We start from the raw sequence: 25142 nt of genomic DNA on the forward strand, positions 1-25142 counted from the left end.
GCAAATGTTCAAGTTGGTGTGCAAAATACAAGGTCAAAGGTCAATAACAGATCGAGCAGCAAAGTCAACACACTTAAACCTTCACTGCAGCTATGGCCTTGGGGATGGATGAGTCTTGAGCTCTAGCAGTCTTCAGCCTGGGTAGGCCTATTCTGTGCCATTTATACCATAGTTACTAGAACTCCACATGGGTGGTGCTGGTTTCATGTCCAGCAAGAATAAATGTGATGTCCAGCATTTCCAAATGATACGCTCACATATGGTGCTGTGGAGTGGTGGAAAAAGTACCCAATTAACATACCTTAATAGAAAATGACTCAAGTAAAAGTCACCCAGTAAAATAATACTTGAGTAAAAGTCTAAAAGTATTTGGTTTTAAATATACTTAAGTATGGAAAGTAAAAGTAAAAGTATAAATCACTTCAAATTCTTTATGTTAAGCAAACCAGCTGGCACCGTTTTCTTGTTTTTAAAATATATGGATAGCCAGGGGCACACTCCAACACTCGGACATCATTTACAAACAAAGCAAGTGTGTAATGAGTCTGCCAGATCAGAGGCAATAGGGATGACCAGGGATTGTTCTCTTGATAAGTGCATGATTTGGACAATTTTTTGTCCTGTTAAGCATTCAAAATGTAACACGTACTTTTGGGTGTCAGGGAAAATGTATGGAGTAAAAAGTACATTATTTTCTTTAGGAATGTAGTGAAGTAAAAATTCACAAAAAAATGTATATAGTAAAGTACAAATACACCCCAAAAATACTTAAGTAGTTTTACTTAAGTACTTTGCACCAGTGGTCCTGTGTGATTTATGTATTCTGTTTCTATGAATTCTACCCACGGTGTAGAATGTAGAACTTCAGCTTCAGAACCCTCATACTGGCTCCCCATGCTCTACCCATTCCTGCACTACAGAATATCAGCCTAGCTACACTAAAATGTAGCAATAAAAAATATTATTTATATATAGACTAGATGACAGATAGGGGTCGCTGTGTTGAAGCCACCATCTTGGCACTCCTCCATAGTTGTAAAAAATATTTTGGAAGCTACAGAAATGCCTTTATTAATGTCTACATTTGTTTTTGACACATTCATTCTATTACAGACACCTTACTGTATATTTGTAAATTATATTATGTGAGCTAAACTTATATATTTTTGTTTTAATATATAAAAACGTCGAGTATAATTGTTTGAGATTACTAATGTTACTGTCCCCACAACAACAACAAAACATACGTAAATACATGTCATTTTGACCTTGAAACATGTAGTTGAAACACTGTAGAATTCAATTCATTCCTATAGAGGACTGCTCCTACTGGGCAGTGCCAATATGGCCGACCGGTGGCTTCAAAGCCTCTCAATGGTCAATTCATGGCATCAGCAATTCAGGGTTTATTGCAGAAAATACTACAAAATATGAGGTCCAGTTTCAGTTTTTTCTGTCTCCATGAAGTATTAAAATGTTCAAAACCCCCCCCAAAAATGCTCATATCAGAGGAGCTTCACCTCAATCAGGTCTAGGTTGTACGTGAGCACGCACAGACACACGACCAAAGAGGACATCTAAGGCCACAGTGATTTAACTTAGAAGACCCACCCTCCCTCCACCCATCTAGGCCAAGCCCCCCCCCCCCCCCCCCCCCCCCAGTTGTCTAGATGTACTTTGATTAGAGCCAGATCATTAATACGCGCAAAGAATAACACTTTGACACTTTACTTGACTGGATATGCTCTTGGAACAACAAGTCATGCATTGCCACCACCTATCCCAGGACAGACCCTGCTGCCACTTTAGGGCAGCACCACCACTGATCCCAGGATAGACCCTGCAGTAGTAATCACAAACAAAAGCCTCTGGGATTTCCCTCTGTGTTCTTTCTTTCTTGTTATCTAGGTTGAGTGGGTTTGGTCGTTGAATAAACGTCTCGAAAGGGATTTCTTCATTGTTTCTCAACTGGGACTGTTATTATGAAGGAAGGAACTGAAAGTCTATCAGAAGCTAGGAAGAGAGAGAGAGCAAGTGGGTAGGAGTGATGGAGGCGGGCAGGGCGGGCAGAGCAGCCCCACTCAGGGTTGATGTAATGTTTACTTAATGCTCAGCACAGCTATTTCCTCTCTCTGAGTCGGCCTGGCCGAGCCAAGGGGCAGAGATACACCATACAGGAGGTCACAGGCACAGTCTGAGAGAAATGTATTATAATTTCACAGCATCTTAAAGAATTGTGTTTGAAAGTGCTCCTGTAACATGAGACAATCAAGTGGACGATAGTGCTTCTCAGTTCTTGTTATTTGAAAAATGCTGTGGTCAAGCAACAATTATATTCATAATTCCCTGGTACTGATAAAGAACTTATATAATGTTTAACGAATTCACCTACTTTTGGTACAATTTACTGTAGCTTCCCACTGGATCTGTTATGGCATGTAAACACTGCAGAAAACGTATCTAAACCATGTACTGAAAAACTTAGGGGGTCAAGACATTAGCTTTTGGCCTATGGGCAGTCAGGCCTTGGAAAATGTTTGTCTGGAAAGAAATCAACAGTCACTATGACCCAGGGGGACTGTGGATCTGCGACAGTAGAGTTCTGTAGTGCTCGGGGGTAAGGATGATGATAAGGCTCCCAGGATATTGTAAACAGGAGAATGCTCTTACTCTTGCCTACTGTTATGCCCTAGTACAGTAGCTAGTGTCTCCCAAATAGCTCATGCCAGTTGATCTCAGATCTCATATCCCCAGAGGTCAATAAAACATAAATATATCAACACATAAGGTTGCCATAGTAGCGACAATCATGTTCTTGTTGTCAGTTTTTCTCACAGAGTCCAGGAACCATTCGTCTGTGTGTGTTGATCCACCACTAGTAACTTACTATAATTGGCGACCATATTCTCTTCCTCTGAAGAGGGACTGTATCTGCTGATGCTGAAGTGCTGCATTACATTTTCACAAGTTGACTTGACAAGTCGTAAAAGTGTGTCACCCGTTACAAATGTCTCGTTCTAATGTCTCTTAATTCAGACTTGTGTTCTGCAAACACCCTTCAGTGGTTGTTAAAGGCTTGGGAAACACCCACAGAACAGAATACATCTTTAAAGATAGATTTCGATTATTTTATGGTTATTAAGCCTGGTCTAGTGAATTGATATTAAACACATTCTTTCAGTGCTATTATACTGTCTTAAAGCCCCCACTCAATAAAATGTTGTATAATTTATTTCCTTGAGCGCAATTTTGCCATTGAAATGCTCAGTCTGATCATGTGGGTCATTGGTCAGAATAATCAGATCCAGTTGTGATGTCATGCTGTGGGCCAAACCTCCATCCCACCTGAACAGGCTGAAACTCCATCCCACCTGAACAGGCTGAAACTCCATCCCACCTGAACAGGCTGAAACTCCATCCCACCTGAACAGGCTGAAACTCCATCCCATCTGAACAGGCTGAAATTCCAGACATTTTCTTTCTTCGAAAAGCTCTTACACTGAAAGGCCATTATTATTATTTTCACAATATCAATCATAAAATATCACAAATATCATAAAAAAACAGGAAAATCCCATTTCTGACTGTACTGCCACTTTAATTGTATTTAATTTAACTAGGCAAGTCAGTTAAGAACAACTTCTTATTTACAATGATGGCCTACACTGGCCAAACCTGGATGACGCTGGGCCAATTGTGCACTGCCCAATGGGACTCCCAATCACGGCCGGTTGTGATACAGCCTGGATTCAAACCAGGGTGTCTGTAGTGAAGCCTCAAGCACTAAGATGCAGTGCCTTAGACTGCTCCGCCACTCAGGAGCCCCCAAAAGCCCCCTTTAATGTCAAATACCATCTGATTGTTGGCTTTGACAGGGCTATAATATCAGTTCTCCAAAAGCGACAACATTATGCACTCAACGGCGTGGAACACAGGTGTCTATGTTGTCACGCAACAATTCACAGAGAGCAGAACTACAGTGAATTAGTTCCTCCTTCTATGTATGAATATACACAAGTATCTGGTGAACGGGACATTTTTTACAACATTCATAGTATAATTTCAACAACCCCCTGAAGATGTTTGGAACTTTTGACATAATGTCTTAGGTTTTTTACTGACAATCGCACAGTTGTGGGTTCAAGTCCCATTTCGACTACTGTACCCTCCAAATGTTTTTCGGAATCAAACACGTGATGTCAGGGTAACAGATTGTTAATGCCGGTTTATGAAAAACATCTATAGTTGTTTTCAAGTTACAAAATGCCAGTAAGTCTAGGTCTCTTCACTTTATCACAATGTGAGCACTGCCAGACCTTCATTACATCAGAGAACCTAACCTCACCAACCCACACCCTGTGCAGTGCCCCTGGCCTTCAGGAAGAATAGGAGAACAGAGGGGGGTGAGAGAAGAGAGCGAAAGGTTGGGAGGGGTGGCAGGCGGGAGGGAGGGAGGGAGTGGAGAGGAAGGGCAGGGTTGGTGATATGAATAGCGATTGAAAGGCTAAGGACGGGAGAAGGGTCTCCAGAGACTAGCGGGGGGGTGATGACTGAGGACATCTTCCTGCCCCACTGAATGTTTCAATGACTGTGCTGCTATCTGGAGGTCTGGATCTGAAATGTCTGGATCTTGTTCTGGGTCCAGGTTTTGGTCTGGTCCGGGTACGGGTTATGCTCTGGGTCTGGGTTTTGGTCTGGATCTGGGTCTGGGTTTTGCTCTGGGTCCAGGTTTTGATCTGGATCTGGGTCTGGGTTTTTATATTACAACATTTTAATCAACTTGCTCATCATTGTTGTTACCTAAGTTGTGAAGTTTGCCCTTATTATGGCTGGTGTAATGAAGGGTAGGACTCTTCTAACCAGACAGTAACCAGTATGTTAAGTGGAGTAAATGAATCTCCTCATCTACTGGACTGCATAGCTATGGATGTGTGGGAGAGAACAGGGTTTGTATAGTGGGCCGGTGATGTGGGTTTAATGTTTAGCCATCTGGTAAACAGAGTGGACCGCAGGACATCAGCCAAGGCCTGTGGTTTGTGTTGGTGGAATGTTTGGTTTTGACTAATCATTAAGATTGTGTTGGTCTGGACCAGGAAACTGGCAAGTTACCATGATACATCAGAACACAGAGAAAATAGTAGGAAAAGAGCTGTGTGTGTGTGTGTGTCTATTGAGTATATGCATTGTATGAGAGTGGGTTCTATAACAGCTAATCATACAATAAAGGGAACTATTTTTCTGTTCCATTTCCCTGTGCGGTGTAAGAATGGGGAAAACCCTGCCGTGCACCACCTGATAGCATCTAAAGGTACACACTACACTGGTCTCTGGACAGGCAGTGCATTCAGACCACTTCACTTCACTATTCAGACCACTTCCCTTTTTCCACATGTTGTTACGTTACAGCCTTATTCTAAAACTAAAAGTTTCCTCAATCTACACATAATAATACCCCATGATGACAAAGAAAAAACAGGTTTGCAAATGTATATTAAAAAAAACCTGCAATACCTTTTTTACATAAATATTCAGACCCTTTGCTATGAGACTCAAAATTGAGCTCAGGTTCATCTTGTTTCCATTGTTGTAACGATGTGCACTGAGAATCGGGAAGCAAGTTCAGGGAGTGAGTGTTTCAATAAACGGAACAAGAAACACTAACAGCACATAGACATGATACAGAAACAATGATGTCTGGGGAAGGAACCAAAAGGAGTTACATATATAGGGAAGGTAATCAGGGAAGTGATGGAGTCCGGGTGAGTCTGAAGACGCACGTACTGATGGTGACCATTGTGCACCATAACGAGCAGCGATGGAGTCCAGGTCATACTGATGATGCGCATGTGCGCGTAATGATGGTGACAGGTGTGTGCAACAATGGTGACAGGTGTGCGCCATAACGAGCAGCCTGGTGATCTAGAGGCCGGAGAGGGAGCACACGTGACAATTGTTCATTCTTGAGATGTTTCAAAAACTTGATTGGAGTCCACCTGTGATAAATTCAATTGATTGGACATGATTTGGAAAGGCACACACCTTTCTATATAAGGTCCCACAGTTGATAGTACATGTCAGAGCAAAAACCACGTCAGGGGGTCGAAGGAATGCCCGTAGACGGCAGAGACAGGATTTTGTTGAGGCACTGATCGGGGAAGGGTACCAATGAGTGTCTGCAGCATTGAAGGTCCCCAAGAACACAGTGGCCTCCATCATTCTTAAATGGAAGAAGTTTGGAACTACCAACTCTTCCTAGAGCTGGCCCCCTGGCCAAATTGAGCAATCAGGGGATAAGGGCCTTACTCGGGGAGGTGACCACTCATTCTGACAGAGCTTCAGAGTTCCTCTGTGGAGATGGGAGAACCTTCCAGAAGGACCACCATCTTGGTAGCACTCCACCAATTAGGCCTTTATGGTAGTGGCCAGACGGAAGTCACTCCTCAGTAAAAGGCACATGACAGCCCGCTTGGAGTTTGCCAAAAGGCACCTAGCCACCGTGTTAGCTACTGTGCCTCTACACCTGCATTGCTTGCTGTTTGGGGTTTTAGGCTGGGTTTCTGTACAGCACTTTGTAACATAAGTTGATGTAAGAAGGGCTTTCTAAATTTGATTGATTAACTTAATGAACTCTCAGACCATGAGAAACAAGATTCTCTGGTCTGATGAAACCAAGATTGAACTCTTTGGACTGAATGCCAAGCATCACGTCTGGAGGAAACATGGCACGATCCCTACGGTGAAGCGTTTTTCAGCAGTAGGGACTGGGAGACTAGTCAGAATCGAGGGGAAAATGAACAACGCAAAGTACAGAGTTTCTTGATGAAAACCTGCTTCAGAGCTTCAGGTTCACCTTCCAACAGGACAACGACCGCAAGGCTGAGTTAGAGCACTCTATATGCATTTGGGTCCCAAGGTTTTTATATGACCAATCATATTGAGTGGTTCCAATGACAAATTTGACACGAGCCATCTGTCACTTGTGACTTTCCTCAGCAAAGATGGCTGACAAAACATTACAGTGGAAGCAATGTAAGTTATGTCATAACGAGTCAAGCAAAACATTTACAATTGAGAGGAATATGTTAATGTAGAGACAAACGATTGTGCAGATTTTTTTGTCAAGCTAATTTACGAAAATTGCTATTTATCTAGTTAGCTGACTAACATTAGCCAGCTAGTGTGATATGAGGATGAAATTGTAATTTGTTTGTGTTTTGGACTCCTGAGACAACCAGCAAACCAGGCTGTCTTGTGAAACAGTGGATGTAAAGAATCTCGCTAGCTGAAGCATTTACTGCAAATTGAATGTACACTTGTTTAAGTTTGCCTTGCTTATATTTGCCATGCAATGCAGCTAAAGTAACATAGCTATTTATTTCCTTATTGTGTAGTGGAGGATAAAAATAACTATGGATGTGTAGCTAGCTACAGTATGTAGCCGATCTGTGTATGGACCCTAAAGCATTTGGTATGAATATTATTTCAGAACCTATTAACCTCAGCTATCATAGTTGTATCGACTTCGTTTGAATGGCATTAAAGCCTATGGATTGAGTAGAATATAATAATATTTACATGTACTGTATTTATTACCACGCATGAGATCCCCACATTGTAGCCTGTACATTGAATATATTCACTGCTCATGTCCTCTTCCTTGGCAAGTAAAGGTGCATTTCAGGTATGAATCTGACATTATTTCTCAGTCATTTCCAATACCAGGTGTATCAAACTCCATTCTTTGAATGATTGTGTCTGCATGAATGTATTACAATTATACACCTGGTACATCAATGATTACACATTGTAACTATGCAGTAGACTAGAAACATGAATTAGGTAAAGGCTGATTTGTAATTAACATACAGAAAATACAGTACACTACCTATGCATATCTAACTCCCGTCATCTGCATTAATCGGAGGACACAGGATAGCACACCCAACTACCTCATCACCATATTATTACTTACCCTCTTGCACCCTAGTATCTCTACCTGCACATCTGCACAGCTATCACTCCAGTATTAATGCTAAATTGTAATTATTTCACCTCTATGGCCTACCTCCCTACATTTGCACACACTGTACATAGATTTTTCTATTATATTGTGCTATGGACTGTACGTTTGTAACTTGTTTTTGTCGCACTGCTTTGCTTTATCTTGGCCAGGTTGCAGTTGTAAATGAGAACTTGTTCTCAACTGGCCTACCTGGTTAAATAGAGGTAGTATTTCAATGGGATACTTAATTTCAACCAGTGGAGAACGTGAAATGCTTTATTTAAAGTTCATTGTTCAGGAGTTATAAATACATACATTATACATTTGTAATTTAATATCATAAATACAAGTTCAATCTGTACGTCAATGCACATGGTGTGCATTATAAAGAAAGAGGTGGAGAGAGGGGTGTAGAAGACAGAAAAGTGGTAAAACAGGAACAGTGAAGACAGCATATGATTAATGAATCAGTGCTGCCCTAATATTCAGTTCATCACAATTACATAGTGTCTCTAGCGGTGTCTCCTAACCAGTCTTGGGCTCCCAGTCGGCCCAACGGTTATCTTAAGAGTGGTTGAACTGGATGACGGGACTGGCTTCCTTTCTCACATCAAAACATACCTGCAGATAGATAGAGAGCATGATTAAGCCTTGTTTTTTGTATTCTAACAGTCAGTCATAATCATCAGGAGGTGAAATGCAAAACTGACCTTGGTTCATTAACTCTGGGACTACTACATCTCTGTATTTCAATGTAAAGCATCTTTACTAATACTTTGTGTTGACCAGACCAAGTGACCTCTCAACTATGATCATGCTGTGCCCTCTGTCAGCCAGTTCAGATGCGGGAGGGGTTCACCAACACAGCTGATATAACCTAGTGGATTTAGGGAGACGGATGAAGTGAAGGAGAGAGACTGTTATTGAGAAAATAAGGTAGTTAAAGACACTGTTCAACAGGAATGTGTGTGTGTAGTCTCCCCTGGTGTCCACACTAAGTGGCTACAGAGTACTGTATGCTAAAAAACAGACACATGGACAAACAAAGATAATATCATTATTGGACTTTTACATTACCAGATCAAATGAATACATACACACCACTTGAAGTTTGATGACTTGATCATTTGAATCAGTTGTGTAGTGTTAAGGCAACAGCTGGTGAGGTGTCAGGTTCGCCTCTGTACTTAAAGGGCGATTATTCCAACTCTGAAATGCTGCAGATCTGCCCACAGACGAGGTATGAACATGGCAGCTAGCTTAGTGGTTAGAGTGTAAGGTTGCTAGCTCGAACCCCTGAACTGACAAGGTAAAACTCTGTAGATCTGCCCCTGAACACGACCGTTTACCCACTGTTTCTAGGCTGTCATTGTAAATACGAATTTGTTCTTAACCGCTCTGGGATATGGTGGGACGGTAGCTTCCCACCTCACCAACAGCCAGTGAAAGTGCAGGGTGCCAAATTCAAAACACAAATCTCAATTAAAATTCCTCAATCATACAAGTATTTTACATCATTAAAGATAAAATTTATTAATCCAGCCACAGTGTCTGATTTCAAAAAGGCTTTACAGCGAAAGCACCACAAACAATTATGTTAGGTCACCACCAAGTCAGAAAAACCAGCCAAAGAGAGGGAGTCAAAAAGGGAGTCAAAAAGCACAAATAGAGATAAAATGAATCACTAACCTTTGATGATCTTCATCAGATGACACTCATAGGACTTCATGTATGTTGTTCGCTAAAGTGTATATTTATATAAAAAAAAATCTAATTTTACATTGGTGCGTTAGATTCAGTAGTTCTAAAACATGCAGTGATTGTGCAGAGAGCCAAATCAATTTACAGAAATACTCATAAATGTTGATGAAAATACAAGTGTTATAAATGGAATTAGAGATATACTTCTCCTTAATGGCCCTGACTTTATGATATAACTCTTCATCTGACATATCAGAATAGCATTCTCTGATAGACAGTGTTCTTTCATCCTTCTGTAAAAAAAGCTAACCATTACACTGTCATGATTTATGATTAAATATCGAATATGAAACAAATAGGACATGGCCTGCTTACGAGTTGCCATGAAAGAAAGTTAGATGAATTCAACTGAATATGGCGAGAACAGGCATTCGTAGCTAAATGTTTTTGGTTAGCTTGAAAATAATAATTGCATGATTTATCATTCTACGGTATGTATGTAATATAGTAGAATGTTATGAACCGACACTGAATCGTAGGAGCTAACTACTAGCTATGTAGAAGCTGGATGGAAGAACGCCCAGTGCTGCTTACCTGAGATGCCATCATCACACAGTCCTTTGTAGGTGTCCGCTATGACTTCCTTTGTGTCGGAAAGAAAGGCTGAACAGTATTGGTTGAAGCCAAACTGACACTCAAAATGGCCAAAATGGAGGGTGGTTGATAACAAAAAGAAAATAAACAAAATTTCCAAAAACACCCCTAAACTAGCCTACTTCAATACAGCTAACCAAAAATACAGCGGGTGGTCCACCAAGTTCTAACTAGGGTATTTAAACAAAGTATTCCTACGGGTAGTGTATCCCCATGGGCGACTTGTCTTCGTACCCCCTTTTCCCACCATCAAACAGTCAATCGCCGTAACAAAACAATACTCACAGAATTCCAGACAAATGTGAAATGTATGAACAACAACCAAAAGAGAGCTCAGTCCAAAGAGCGCGCGATATAGCGAGAGATTGAGACACAGCGAGATTGAAGCACAGAGAGATCAAGCTCTAGAGAAAACAACTGACTGGGTTTTTAAACCAATGGGAAGGGGATGTGATTGGGTAATGGAAACAGGAGGAGGTGTGTCTTCAGATTGATGACTGATTGGGGAATGATGATTGGTGACTGATTGGCGACACCTGTGAATAGTGGAGAAGGAAAGAAAATACACAAACAGGATACCTGTATCCGTAACACTAGCTATCAAGAGGTTGCATAGCGACAGCATCAACTTCCAGTAGAAAAGTTGAGAAGGCAAAGAGCAAGTACGCTCAAATGAAAGTTTGGTTACACTACAATTAGTGTGTGGAAATGTTATGCCTCTTAGATATTAATTTACAATCCTCTTATGCTGTAGCCTACTCCCGACCGTCACGTTGTACTGCACCATATTTTCCATTCTATCCTAATGGAAACCCTGAGGGTTTCATTTTTCTCAGAATAGAAACACCATAATATTAATCAACTGAATTAAGCCTAATTTCTTAAAATGAACCCCATAAACTATGTTATTACAAAAAATATTTTATATTCTCTGGTAATGCCCATATGGAAGACTATCAAATGCTTCTCAAAGATGACTTCTGGTGGTCAAACTAGCACTAACTCACATTAACAGAAAAAATGGCTGACAAATAATTAATGTGCCACAGAATGCTGCAGCAGCCCACAAGTGGTGCTGCAGTATGATGCAACTTTTAAAGGAGGAACCACTGTATGTCACTAGACTGTCTTATACACTGAGTATACAAAATATTACGAACACCTGCTCTCAATATTAGGAAGTTGTTCTACAGGTGGATAATGTGATATCAGGCTTGGAGACTACAGATGACCTACACTCTCCAAAAGAAGGTGCTAGTTAGTACCAAAAAGTGGTTCTTCATTTGTTCCACATAGGGGAACCCTTTTTTGGGCTGCTGTGGACAACCTTTTTTCTATCAGTTTTTTGAATAACCATTTGTATGGTTACCCGAACCTTCATTACACTGTAAATATTAAGTTACTGTATTTTCAGGTATTATTTCTGTAAGGGACAGTATGCTGCTGTATTCTGATTACTTGGGAGTTAACCTTACTTGGGATATGAAATCACAACCTCTTGGTTGCCAGCAACCAAGCTAAGACTTCCCTGCTATGCCACTGAGTCTCTGGGTAGAGATTGAGATTGTTAAAAGATTAGAATCACTAGATATTCTGCCATTTGTCCCTTTCATTTGAACCCTTTCGGGTGCCACGTAGAAGCCTTAGATCTTTTAGGACCATCTCACAAGGAACCCTGGTTTTGTTTTTGTTTTGTCCCTGTAGGGCAGGGTCCATGAACTAGATTCAGCTGTTTTTTTATTCAGAGAATGGTCAGAGGGCCAGAACATAATTACAAATAATTTGTAGACTGCAAATTGACCACAAGAAGCCCAAACAGATATAATATCTGACCAAAACATAATCATTTCTAAGCTTGATTACATTTGTATACGATCACATATCTCTCTCTATTATGTGTGGGAATACTTTGTAACAGATTTACAAAATTAAAGTCACTTGGAACTGATTTGCTGGTGTTTTGACAGTCTGTAAATACATACATAAAAAAATAGGCTCAAAAACTGTGGGAGCATATGAAATCATCTGCGTGCCAAATTCAGCACACGGGCCGCCGGTTGGGGAACCCAGCTGTTTTGAAACCCAGCTGTTTTGGAACCCAATTGGGTTATACTGTATGTAAAACCCTCTCATGAAGAACCCTCTGTTTGAAGGATTCTGTAATTTGTCCTTATGGGGGGAACCCATTTAGATGCCACCTACAACCCTTTGATTTGTCCCTGTAGAGCAGTGGTTCCCAAACCTTTCATAGTCCCGTACCCCTTCAAACATTCAGCCTCAAGCTGCGTCCCCCTTCTAACACCTGGGTAAGCGCACTCTCAATTTTTGCCATCGTTGTAAGCCTGCCACACACACTCTACACGATACATTTATTAAACATAAGAATGAGTGTGAGTTTTTGTCACAACCCGGGTCGTGGGAAGTGACAAAGAGCTCTTATAGGACCAGGGCACATATAATTATAATTAATAATTGTGCTCTTTATTTAGCCATCTTACATATAAAACCTTATTTGTTCATAAAAAATGGTGAATAACTCACCACAGGTTAATGAGAAGGGTGTGCTTGAAAGGATGCACATAACTCTGCAATGTTGGGTTGTATTGGAGAGAGTCTCAGTCTTAAATCATTTTCCACACACAGTCTGTGACTGTATTTAGTTGTTTTGCTAGTGAGGGCTGAGAATCCACTCTCACATAGGTACGTGGTTGCAATGGGCGTCAGTGTCTTAACAGCGCGATTTGACAAGCAAGAAATTCTGAGCACAGCCCTATCTAGAAATCTGGCAGTGGCTTCTGATTAAATCAAATTTTAACAGAACCGGTTGTTGCGATTTCGAATAACGAATCCAGTTGTTTGTGTTGTCCGTTTCGGGAAAGTACCTGCATAATTTCGCACCCAGCTCAGGTGCTTCACTATATCACATTTGACAATGTCCGTAAGCTTGAGTTCATGTGCACACAAAAAATCATACAATGATGGAAAGACCTGTGTGTTGTCCTTGTTAATGCAGACAGAAATGAGATCCAACTTCTTAGTCATAGCCTCAATTTTGTCCCGCAAATTGAATATCGTTGCGGGGAGTCCCTATAATCCTAGATTCAGATCATTCAAGCAAAAAAACATCACCCAGATAGGACAACAGTTCAGTTGTAGTTCTGACTATTCCTTTTAAGAGGTGAATATCACTCCAGCAGGAAAATCGAATGGTCTGCACCTTATTGTGATATTTATTGATAATGACCTATAGGATACTTCAGATGTGCCTATGGCACGCACTGTTAGGTACTCACCTGGTACTGGTACCTTTAAGGGTACATGTGCACAAAATGTAGTATAATAGTACAATTTTCTGCCCAATATATACAAGGTACAATCATTAATGTACTTTGAAATGTAGTGCGTGCAATGTGCTGGCATCGCTACATTAGCATACTTGGGGGCATGGTTTGAAATAAGTTGTATTTGTTCCAACCGTTAGTGGAAGTGTTGTACCCGTTTCAGTGGTTTTATCATTATATTGCTGGAGGTTGAGCACATAATTTGTCTTATTCAGGAGTGGCACTGTTAAGAGGTTACTGTGCAGTTTCCAGTAAATTAATTGAAGTTAGTTGCCATGAATTTTACGTTTCAATAATTTACTGTCAGCTTGCTGCAGGTAGTTATTGTCAAATGTACAGTAAATTACTGTGGTTGATCTATGTCAAGCTTGCTGATGGATGGTGGGGCAGGGAGGTCAGTTGGCTGTCAACCAAGAGGCTGAGGCCAGGTGAGGCAGATTCCTAAGTGTGCTCACCAGAAAGAATGCTTGGTAGTTGTCAAGCTAATGTAATGACTTTCCTGTGTTTTATGTACAGTATATTCCCACACTATGAGGTTGGAATAATACTGTGAAATTGTGAAAATTATGGTAATGCCCTTTTCGTGTAAGAGTTGTTTGAAAAGATTACCTGAAATTGGCCCTAATCTATGGATTTCACATGACTGAGCAGGGGTGCAGCAATGGCTATAGGTCCACCGATTTGGGAGCCAGGCCCAGCCAATCAGAATATGTTTGTTTTTTTTACCACAAAACGGCTTTATGACAGACAGAAATACTCATCAGCACTGCCCCTCCCCCACCCCAGACGATCCCGCAAGTGAAAAAGTTGGATTTGGAGGCCCTGGGCTGGTGTGGTTACATGTGGTCTGTGGTTTCGAGGCCAGTTGGATGTGGAGGCCCTGGGCTGGTGTGGTTACATGTGGTCTGTGGTTTCGAGGCCAGTTGGATGTGGAGGCCCTGGGCTGGTGTGGTTACATGTGGTCTGTGGTTTCGAGACCAGTTGGATGTGGAGGCCCTGGGCTGGTGTGGTTACATGTGGTCTGTGGTTTCGAGGCCAGTTGGATGTGGAGGCCCTGGGCTGGTGTGGTTACATGTGGTCTGTGATTTCGAGGACAGTTGGATGTGGAGGCCCTGGGCTGGTGTGGTTACATGTGGTCTGTGGTTTCGAGGCCAGTTGGATGTGGAGGCCCTGGGCTGGTGTGGTTACATGTGGTCTGTGGTTTCGAGGCCAGTTGGATGTGGAGGCCCTGGGCTGGTGTGGTTACATGTGGTCTGTGGTTTCGAGGCCAGTTGGATGTGGAGGCCCTGGGCTGGTGTGGTTACATGTGGTCTGTGGTTTCGAGGCCAGTTGGATGTACTGCCAAATTTGCTAAAAAAGACGTTGGAAGCGACGTATGGATGAAATAATAACATTCAATTCTCTGGTTACAGCTCTGTTGGACATTCCTGTAGTCAGCATGCCAATCCCATGCTCCCTTAAAACTTGAGACATCTGTGGCATTGTGCTGTGTGTTATAGTGCATATTTTTTTAGAGTGACCTTTTATTGTCCCCAGAACAAGTTGCACCTGTGGAATGATCATGCTGTTTAATCAGCTTCTTGATATGCCACACCTGTCAGGTGGATGGATTAACTTGGCAAAGGATAAATTCTCACTAATAGTGATATAAACAAATTTGTGCACAGAATTGGAGAGAAATACAATTTTTGTGCTTTTTATTTCAGCTCATGAAACATTGGACCAACACTTTACATGTTGCGTTTATATTTTTGTTCGGTATAGACTAGTGGAGTGGGTTGAGAGCGTCCATATCACCAACAAACTATCATGGTCCAAACACACCAAGACTGTCGTGAAGAGAGCGCGACAAAACCTTTTCCCCCTCAGGAGACTGAAAAGATTTGGCATGGTTCCCCAGATCCTCAAAAAGTTCTACAGCTGCCCCATCGAGAGCATCCTGACCGGTTGCATCACCGCCTGGTATGGCAACTGCTCGGCATCTGACCGTAAGGCACTACAGAGGATAGTGCATACGGCCCAGTACATCACTGGGGCCAAGCTTCCTACCATCCAGGACCTATATACTAGGCAGTTTAAGAAAATCACCAAAGTCATAAACTGTGCTCTCTGCTACCGCACAGCAAGCGGTACCAGAGCGCCAAGTCAAGGACCAAAAGGCTCCTTAACAGCTTCTACCCCCAAGCCATAAGTCTGCTGAACAATTAATCAAATGGCCACCCGGACTATTTACATGCCCCCCCCTACATTACCCCAACCTACATGTACAAAATAACTTGACTAACCTGTACCCCCGCACATTGACTAAGGAACCGGTACCCCTTGTATATAGCCTCTTTATTGTTTTGGTTGTGTTACTTTTTATTTTACTATTTTTACTTTTGTTTATTTATTAAATATTTTCTAACTCATACTTGAACTGTAACATTTCACCATACAACACCTGTTGTATTCATAGCATGTGATAAATACAATTTAATTTATCTTGTAATCAGTAAAGTTCAGTTAAAGCACAGTAAGTTATTGGCAGCTAATTGCAAATAAGTTACTAGCAGTTACTGGGTATTCAATCAAATTTCAGCCAAATGTATTTACATCAGCCGATGTTACAAAGTGCTATACAGAAACCCAGCCTAAAACGCCTAACAGCAAGCAATGTAGATGTAGAATCATGGTTAAGTTACTGTGACGTTTTAATTTAGTGACAGCTAGTTGCTAGTTAGGTAGTACAAAATTCACTGCAGCTTCCAGGCAACTAACTGCCATTAAGGTAATGTGAAATGTACAGTAACCCCTTAACAGTGCAGGTCTGTAATTGTCACATGCGTTGCAAATATGTCAGAACTGACAGTGTGAAAAGAGGTGCTCAACCTTTGACAACTTAACAATCAACCACTTAAAGACATGCTCCATTACATTTGGTGACTAGTTAGTATTTTTTAAACCCCCTGCTTTTGGTGGAATTTGTCAATTTGCATAATCTATGACCAGAATTACTGTCAATTAGCCACCAAATCCCTAGTTTGAAAGTGACTTTTTATGGAAGCTGTGCTGCGTGATTTTCCCTACATTTCCCCACATGCGGGCCAGCCACCTAGCAATTTGAGTTCCAGCCAATGAGATTCAGACCCTCACCATTTGAGTGACAGCTACAAAGAAATTGAAAACAGCAGAGTGAGATAGATGGAGCATATACTTATTGCACATACGTGATGTAGTACTCAATTTTCGAGGACCACTTTTGGCTCATGGACGCTACTTTCAGGAGTACTGGCTAAAAGTATACAACAGATTCCCTTTAAACTGGTACAACACTTCCACTGACGGTTGGCATAAATACACACAATTCAGTAACTTGTTGTTTATTGTACTTTCACTGCAACCAGTAGTCTGTGTGTATCGTACAATTACAGGATCTTTTTAACACTGTAGCATTTCATGGCATAAAGGAAACCATGGTGGAGAGGGAAAGAACAGGATGGTTTTTCACAATCATCAGCAGTGTAAATAACCCTTCCTGATGTGCAAAAAATGTATATTGTTACACATATCACCCTCACCCCTGATAAAGAACCCCTCCAGAGTGTGTGTCGTGACCTGGCTGTCCCAAGGGGACATAGAAAAAGTTTATTCAGGTTGTGGAATATGTAGGAGCCAGAGATTGAGCAACAGGTCCCTGCATGCCTATAACACTGGAGAGAAGAGGTTTCCCCCACCCATAGCCTTAGAGAACCGGTAGCTATACTGACATGTTACGAAATAAACAAGTTATGAAGATGGCTGTTGATGTTTTATCTGATTTTGGATTCCTGACAAAGGGTGCTTCTATGTGTGTATTTTTCTCAAACCTACTAAACATGCTCAAATGAGGATGCATATTTAGTCTATGTTTGAATAGTTGTGTAGAGACTATTAGAGCAAGAGAAGAGTATTGTGTATTACTGCACAGAATCCTAATGTGAAATGTATGAAGGCAGATACTATGTGGCCCTCGATGACGAGACAACTAGTGTTCTGACAACGCTTTTCTGAGACAATTCTGACCTCTACTGGTATGACTGCTAACTGTCCTCCTTTTCTTCCTTACAGTGCTCAGAAGCTCAATGTAAGTATAGTCTTTTCCACTTGTAGAATTTTGAATCTGAAGTAAATATATTATTTAGATAGTTGATTCATAATTCAAAGTACACTTAATTTTAACGTTCCAGAAACATAGCCAAGGCACATGTTATTCAAACATGTACGGTATATAATATCCAAATAAGTCCTGATTTTGTTTCCCTCTACCCTGAACTCTCCTACCATTTTAGGCACTCCCTGTACTAATTTCAAAGGTGTTGTAACACACATAGACAGTACTGATCAGGTAGATTCCAACTGCAGCTTGAGCACTGGCAATGCCTCAGTTCCCTCCAACTTAACTACAGTCAATGTCCTGAATAAAAACCAAAACTTCAACTGCTGCTGCACAACAAGTGAGTATTTTACACCGAGGGCTGGTTTTGACCCTGTCTTGTCCTGGACTCAATATAACTTTCAATGTTGATGTTCATGGCTCTTACTCACAACACCTACTTCTGTAGTAATTCCAGAAATATTTATTCTCTCTCCCCCACCCACCTCTCTTGCATGCACAGTGCCTGAAGTCATCATGAACCTTACAGCCTCTGAAATCACAACATCATCTGTGTTTCTGAACTGGACTGAACCATTGGGAAACAGATCCTCCTACAGAGTAGAATGGACTGATGGCAAAACCAGTGACAGTCAGAATACCACAAAAACCTATTTTAATGTTACTGCTCTCACTGCTGGAGTGCAGTACTTCTTCACAGTCACTGCAGTGGCTGGAGATAACACAACTGTAGGACAGAGCAAGACAGTTTCTAAGTATACAAGTAAGTAACTCAGATACTTTAGTGTTGGAGTGTTTCAATGCCATAGATACTATTTGTATTCATTTAAACGTTACTTGTTTGGATCCAAGAACGTGATGATTCTAAAGTTGCCATGTCTTTCTGCAATGAGACATTTCAGATGATTTTTGCCCAATAGAAATGAATGGTAAATAATGTATTATGTCATCTTGTAGTCACTTTTATTATAAATAAGAATAGAATATGTTTCTAAACACTTCTACATTAATGTGGATGCTATCATGATTACAGATAGTCCTGAATGAAATGTGAATAATTATGAGTGAGGAACTTAGACGCACAACATATTATACCCCTCCCTCCAAAAATGCTTACCTCCCCTGTTATTGTAATGGTGAGACGTTAGCATGTCATGGGGGTATGATACTGTATTTATGCATCTGTAACATTCTCACTCATCATTATTCATGATTCATTCAGGATTTTCCATAATCATGGTAGCATCCACATTAATGAAGAAGTGTTAAGAAATACGCTATATATACAAAAGTATGTGGACAACCCTTCAAATAAATAGATTTGGCTATTTCAGCCACACCTATTGCTGACAGGTACAATTGAAGTCGTAAATTTACATACACTTAGATTGGAGTCATTAAAACTCGTTTTTCAACCACTCCAAAAATGTCTTGTTAACAAACTATAGTTTTGGCAAGTCGGTTACGAAATCTACCTTGTGCATGACACAAGTAATTTTTCCAACAATTGTTTACAGACAGATTATTTCACTGTATCACAATTCCAGTGGGTCAGAAGTTAACATACACTAAGTTGACAGTATCTGCACAGATCCCTGACCTCAACCCCATCAAACACCTTTGGGATGAATTGGAACGCGAACTGCGAGACAGACCTCATCGCCCAACATCAGTGCTCGACCTCACTAATGCTCTTGTCGCTGACTGGAAGAAAGTGCCCACAGCAATGTTCCAAGATCTAGTGGAAAGTCTTCTCAGAAGAGTGGAGGCTGATATAGCAGCAAAGGGGGGTCAACTCCATATTAATGCCCATGATTTTGGAATTAGATGTTTGACGAGCAGGTGTCCACTTACTTTTGGTCATATAGTTTATATTCTATTCTTAGTTACAATAAAAGTGACTCCAAAATGACGTAATACATTAATTATCATTAATTTCTATTAGGCACAAAATAATCTGAAACACACCCGAAAACAAATATTAAATGCATCCAACACATTTTTAAAGTCACAACCTTGTTCCAGCCATTGCGTGCTCTGAATATGGGACCAAATATTTAGCATTTTACTACTTTAATACACATTTTGGTCCACTAAAATGAGGGTGGGGGGGGACTATGTACAAAAAGTGCTGTAATTTCTAAACGGATCATCTGATATGGATGAAAATATCCTCAAATTAAATTTGACTGTCTGCAAATTTACCTCATTCAAAGTGCTGGAGTACAGAGCCAAAACAAAACGAAAATATGTCACTGTCCCAATACTTTTGGAGCTCACTGTATATATTTTTTTGTATCATATTTTTTGGAGTGCGGCAACAATTTGCTAAATGAATATAGGGGAAACACTGCATGTTTTGCTTCATATCTTTGTTCAGAAGTTCTTGTTTATTTGATGGTATTTTTATCAAAGACTAGTGTTGAGTGACATTTGTTTGGTCGAGATTTACACAAACTCTCTCACAATGTGTGCTGGATTGCACAAGTCAGTCAATGTCAATATTTGAAGACACTGTATTGTCTTTTGTTCCTCAAACCCCCTTTCTTGCACACACAGAGCCCGCAATCATCAGAAACCTCATGTCCACTGAAATCACAACATCATCTGTGTTTCTGAACTGGACTGAACCATTCGGAAACAGATCCTTCTACAGAGTAGAATGGACTGATGGCAATACCAGTGGCAGTCAGAATACCCCAGAAACCTCTTTTAATGTTACTGCTCTCACTGCTGGAGTGCAGTACTTCTTCACAGTCACTGCAGTGGCTGGAGATAACACAACTGTAGGACAGAGCAAGACAGTTTCTAAGTATACAAGTAAGTAACTCAGATACTTTAGTGTTGGAGTGTTTCAATGCCATAGATACTATTTGTATTCATTTAAACGTTACTTGTTTGGATCCAAGAACGTGATGATTTTAAAGTTGCCATGTCTTTCTGCAATGAGACATTTCAGAAGATTTTTGCCCTAAATAATGTATTATGTCATCTTGTAGTCACTTTTATTATAAATAAGAATAGAATATGTTTCTAAACACTTCTACATTAATGTGGATGCTATCATGATTACAGATAGTCCTGAATGAATTGTGAATAATTATGAGTGAGGAACTTAGACGCACAACATATTATACCCCTCCCTCCAAAAATGCTTACCTCCCCTGTTATTGTAATGGTGAGACGTTAGCATGTCATGGGGGTATGATACTGTATTTATGCATCTGTAACATTCTCACTCATCATTATTCATGATTCATTCAGGATTTTCCATAATCATGGTAGCATCCACATGAATGTAGAAGTGTTAAGAAATACGCTATATATACAAAAGTATGTGGACAACCCTTCAAATAAATGGATTTGGCTATTTCAGCCACACCTGTTGCTGACAGGTACAGTTGAAGTCGGAAGTACACTTAGATTGGAGTCATTAAAACTTGTTTTTTAACCACTCCAAAAATGTCTTGTTAACAAACTATAGTTTTGGCAAGTCGGTTACGAAATCTACCTTGTGAATGACACAAGTAATTTTTCCAACAATTGTTTACAGACAGATTATTTCACTGTATCACAATTCCAGTAGGTCAGAAGTTAACATACCCTAAGTTGACTGTGCCTTTAAATGCTTGGAAAATTCCAGAAAATGATGTCATGGCTTTAGAAGCTCCTAATAGGCTAATTGACATAATTTGAGTCAATTGGAGGTGAACCTGTAGATGAATTTCAAGGCCTACCTTCAAACTCAGTGTCTCTTTGCTTGACATCATGGTAAAATCAAAAGAAATCAGCCAAGACCTCAGAAAACTATTTGTGGACCTCCACAAGTCTGGTTCATCCTTGGGAGCAATTTCCAAACACCTGAAGGTACCATGTTCATCTGTACAAACAATAGTACGCAAGTATAAACACCATGGGACCACGCAGCCGTCATACCACTCAGGAAGGAGACGCGTTCTGTTTCCTAGAGATGAAGTACTTTGGTGCGAAAAGTGTAAATCAATCTCAGAACAACAGCAAAGGACCTTGTGAAGATGCTGGAGGAAACGGGTACAAAAGTATCTATATCCACAGTAAAACGAGTCCTATATTGACAGCAAGGAAGAAGCCACTACTCAAAAACCACCATAAAAAAGCCAGACTACAGTTTGCAACTGCACATGGGGACAAAAATCTTACTTTTTGGAGAAATGTCCTCTGGTCTGATGAAACAAAAATAGAACTGTTTGGCCATAATGACCATTGTTATGTTTGGAGGAAAACGGGGGAGGCTTGCAAGCCAAAGAACATCTCAACCGTGAAGCACGGGGATGGCAGCATCATGTTGTGGGAGTAGTTTGCTGCAGGAGGGACTGGTGCACTTCACAAAATAGATGGCATCATGAGGTAGGAAAATTATTTGGATATATTGAAGCTACGTCTCAAGACATCAGTTAAAGCTTGGTCGCAAATGGGTCTTCTAAATGGACAATCACCCCAAGCACACTTCCAAAGTTGTGGCAAAATGGCTTAAGGACAACAAAGTCAAGGTATTGGAGTGGCCATCACAAAGCCCTGACCTCAATCCCATTGAAAATGTGTGTGCAGAACTGAAAAAGCATGTGTGAGCAAGGAGGCCTGCAAACCTGACTCAGTTACACCAGCTCAGTCAGGAGGAAGGGGCCAATATCCACCCAACTTACTGTGGGAAGCCTGTGGAAGGCTACCCAAAATGTTTGACCCTAGTTAAACAATTTAAAGGCAATGCTACCAAATACTAATTGAGTGTATGTAAACGTCTGACCCACTGTGAATGTGATGAAAGAAATAAAAGCTGAAATAAATAATTCTCTCTACTATTATTCTGACATTTCACATTCTTAAAATGAAGTGGTGATCCTAACTCACTTAAGACAGGGCATTTTTACTAGGATTAAATGTCACGAATTGTGAAAAACTGAGTTTAAATGTATTTGGCTAAGGTGTATGTAAACTTCCAACTTCAGCTGTATATAAAATCGAGCACACAGCCATAGACCAACATTGGCAGTAGAAAGGCCTTGCTGAAGAGCTCAGTGACTTCCAACGTGTCATCGTCATAGGATGCCACTTTTCCAACTTATCAGTTAGTCAAATGCCTTCCCTGAGAGACCTGCCCCGGGTCAATTGTAGGTGCTGTTATTGTAAAGTGGAAACGCCTAAGAGCAACAACGGCTCAGCCGCCAAGTGGTAGGGCACACAAGAAAACCCAATATAGCCTAAGATAACCATGCACAATGCCAAGCGTCTGCTGGAGTGGAGTAAAGCTCGCCGCCATTGGATTCTGGAGCAGTGGAAACATGTTCTCTGGAATGATGAATCACGCTTCACCATCTGGCAGTCCGACGGACAAATCTGGTTTTGGAGGATGCCAGGAGAACGCTACCTGCCCCAATGCATAGTACCAACTCTAAAGTTTGGAAGGTACCATGTTCATCTGTACAAACAATAGTACGCAAGTATAAACACCATGGGACCACGCAGCCGTCATACCACTCAGGAAGGAGACGCGTTCTGTTTCCTAGAGATGAAGTACTTTGGTGCGAAAAGTGTAAATCAATCTCAGAACAACAGCAAAGGACCTTGTGAAGATGCTGGAGGAAACGGGTACAAAAGTATCTATATCCACAGTAAAACGAGTCCTATATTGACAGCAAGGAAGAAGCCACTGCTCAAAAACCACCATAAAAAGCCAGACTACAGTTTGCAACTGCACATGGGGACAAAAATCTTACTTTTTGGAGAAATGTCCTCTGGTCTGATGAAACAAAAATAGAACTGTTTGGCCATAATGACCATTGTTATGTTTGGAAGAAAACGGGGGAGGCTTGCAAGCCAAAGAACATCTCAACCGTGAAGCACGGGGATGGCAGCATCATGTTGTGGGAGTAGTTTGCTGCAGGAGGGACTGGTGCACTTCACAAAATAGATGGCATCATGAGGTAGGAAAATTATGTGGATATATTGAAGCAACGTCTCAAGACATCAGTTAAAGCTTGGTCGCAAATGGGTCTTCTAAATGGACAATCACCCCAAGCACACTTCCAAAGTTGTGGCAAAATGGCTTAAGGAGAACAAAGTCAAGGTATTGGAGTGGCCATCACAAAGCCCTGACCTCAATCCCATTGAAAATGTGTGTGCAGAACTGAAAAAGCATGTGTGAGCAAGGAGGCCTGCAAACCTGACTCAGTTACACCAGCTCAGTCAGGAGGAAGGGGCCAATATCCACCCAACTTACTGTGGGAAGCCTGTGGAAGGCTACCCAAAATGTTTGACCCTAGTTAAACAATTTAAAGGCAATGCTACCAAATACTAATTGAGTGTATGTAAACGTCTGACCCACTGTGAATGTGATGAAAGAAATAAAAGCTGAAATAAATAATTCTCTCTACTATTATTCTGACATTTCACATTCTTAAAATGAAGTGGTGATCCTAACTCACCTAAGACAGGGCATTTTTACTAGGATTAAATGTCACGAATTGTAAAAAACTGAGTTTAAATGTATTTGGCTAAGGTGTATGTAAACTTCCAACTTCAGCTGTATATAAAATCGAGCACACAGCCATAGACCAACATTGGCAGTAGAAAGGCCTTGCTGAAGAGCTCAGTGACTTCCAACGTGTCATCGTCATAGGATGCCACTTTTCCAACTTATCAGTTAGTCAAATGCCTTCCCTAAGAGACCTGCCCCGGGTCAATTGTAGGTGCTGTTATTGTAAAGTGGAAACGCCTAAGAGCAACAACGGCTCAGCCGCCAAGTGGTAGGGCACACAAGATAACCCAAGATAGCCTAAGATAACCATGCACAATGCCAAGCGTCTGCTGGAGTGGAGTAAAGCTCGCCGCCATTGGACTCTGGAGCAGTGGAAACATGTTCTCTGGAATGATGAATCACGCTTCACCATCTGGCAGTCCGACGGACAAATCTGGTTTTGGAGGATGCCAGGAGAACGCTACCTGCCCCAATGCATAGTGCCAAATCTAAAGTTTGGTGGAGGACGAATAATGGTCTGGGGCTGTTTTTCATTGTTCGGGCTAGGCCCCTTAGTTCCAGTGAAGGGAAATCTTAACACTACAGTATACAATGACATTATAGACGGTTCTGTGCTGCCAACTTCGTTGCAACAGTTTGGGGAAGGCCCTTTCCTGTTTCAGCATGACAAAGCCCTTGTGCACAAAGCGAGGTCCATACAGAAATGGTTTTTCAAGATCGGTGTAGAAGTATTTGACTGGCCTGCACAGATCCCTGACCTCAACCCCATCGAACACCTTTGGAATGAATTGGAAC

At 41.1% G+C, this 25142-nt stretch overlaps 1 protein-coding gene across 1 annotated transcript in view; it reads left to right on the plus strand.

Annotated features, from left to right (window-relative positions):
• Positions 1 to 25142, plus strand: part of LOC139406432 (receptor-type tyrosine-protein phosphatase eta-like) — a 126984-nt gene that overhangs the window by 30437 nt on the left and 71405 nt on the right. The window contains exons 2-5 of the mRNA XM_071149003.1: positions 17788 to 17803; positions 18009 to 18173; positions 18336 to 18596; positions 20393 to 20653. Of these exons, the coding sequence (XP_071005104.1) occupies positions 17788 to 17803; positions 18009 to 18173; positions 18336 to 18596; positions 20393 to 20653 (703 nt within the window). The remainder of the gene's footprint in view (positions 1 to 17787; positions 17804 to 18008; positions 18174 to 18335; positions 18597 to 20392; positions 20654 to 25142) is intronic.

Source organism: Oncorhynchus clarkii, chromosome 4 (assembly GCF_045791955.1).
Source record: "Oncorhynchus clarkii lewisi isolate Uvic-CL-2024 chromosome 4, UVic_Ocla_1.0, whole genome shotgun sequence".
Taxonomy (NCBI): Eukaryota; Metazoa; Chordata; class Actinopteri; order Salmoniformes; family Salmonidae; genus Oncorhynchus; species Oncorhynchus clarkii.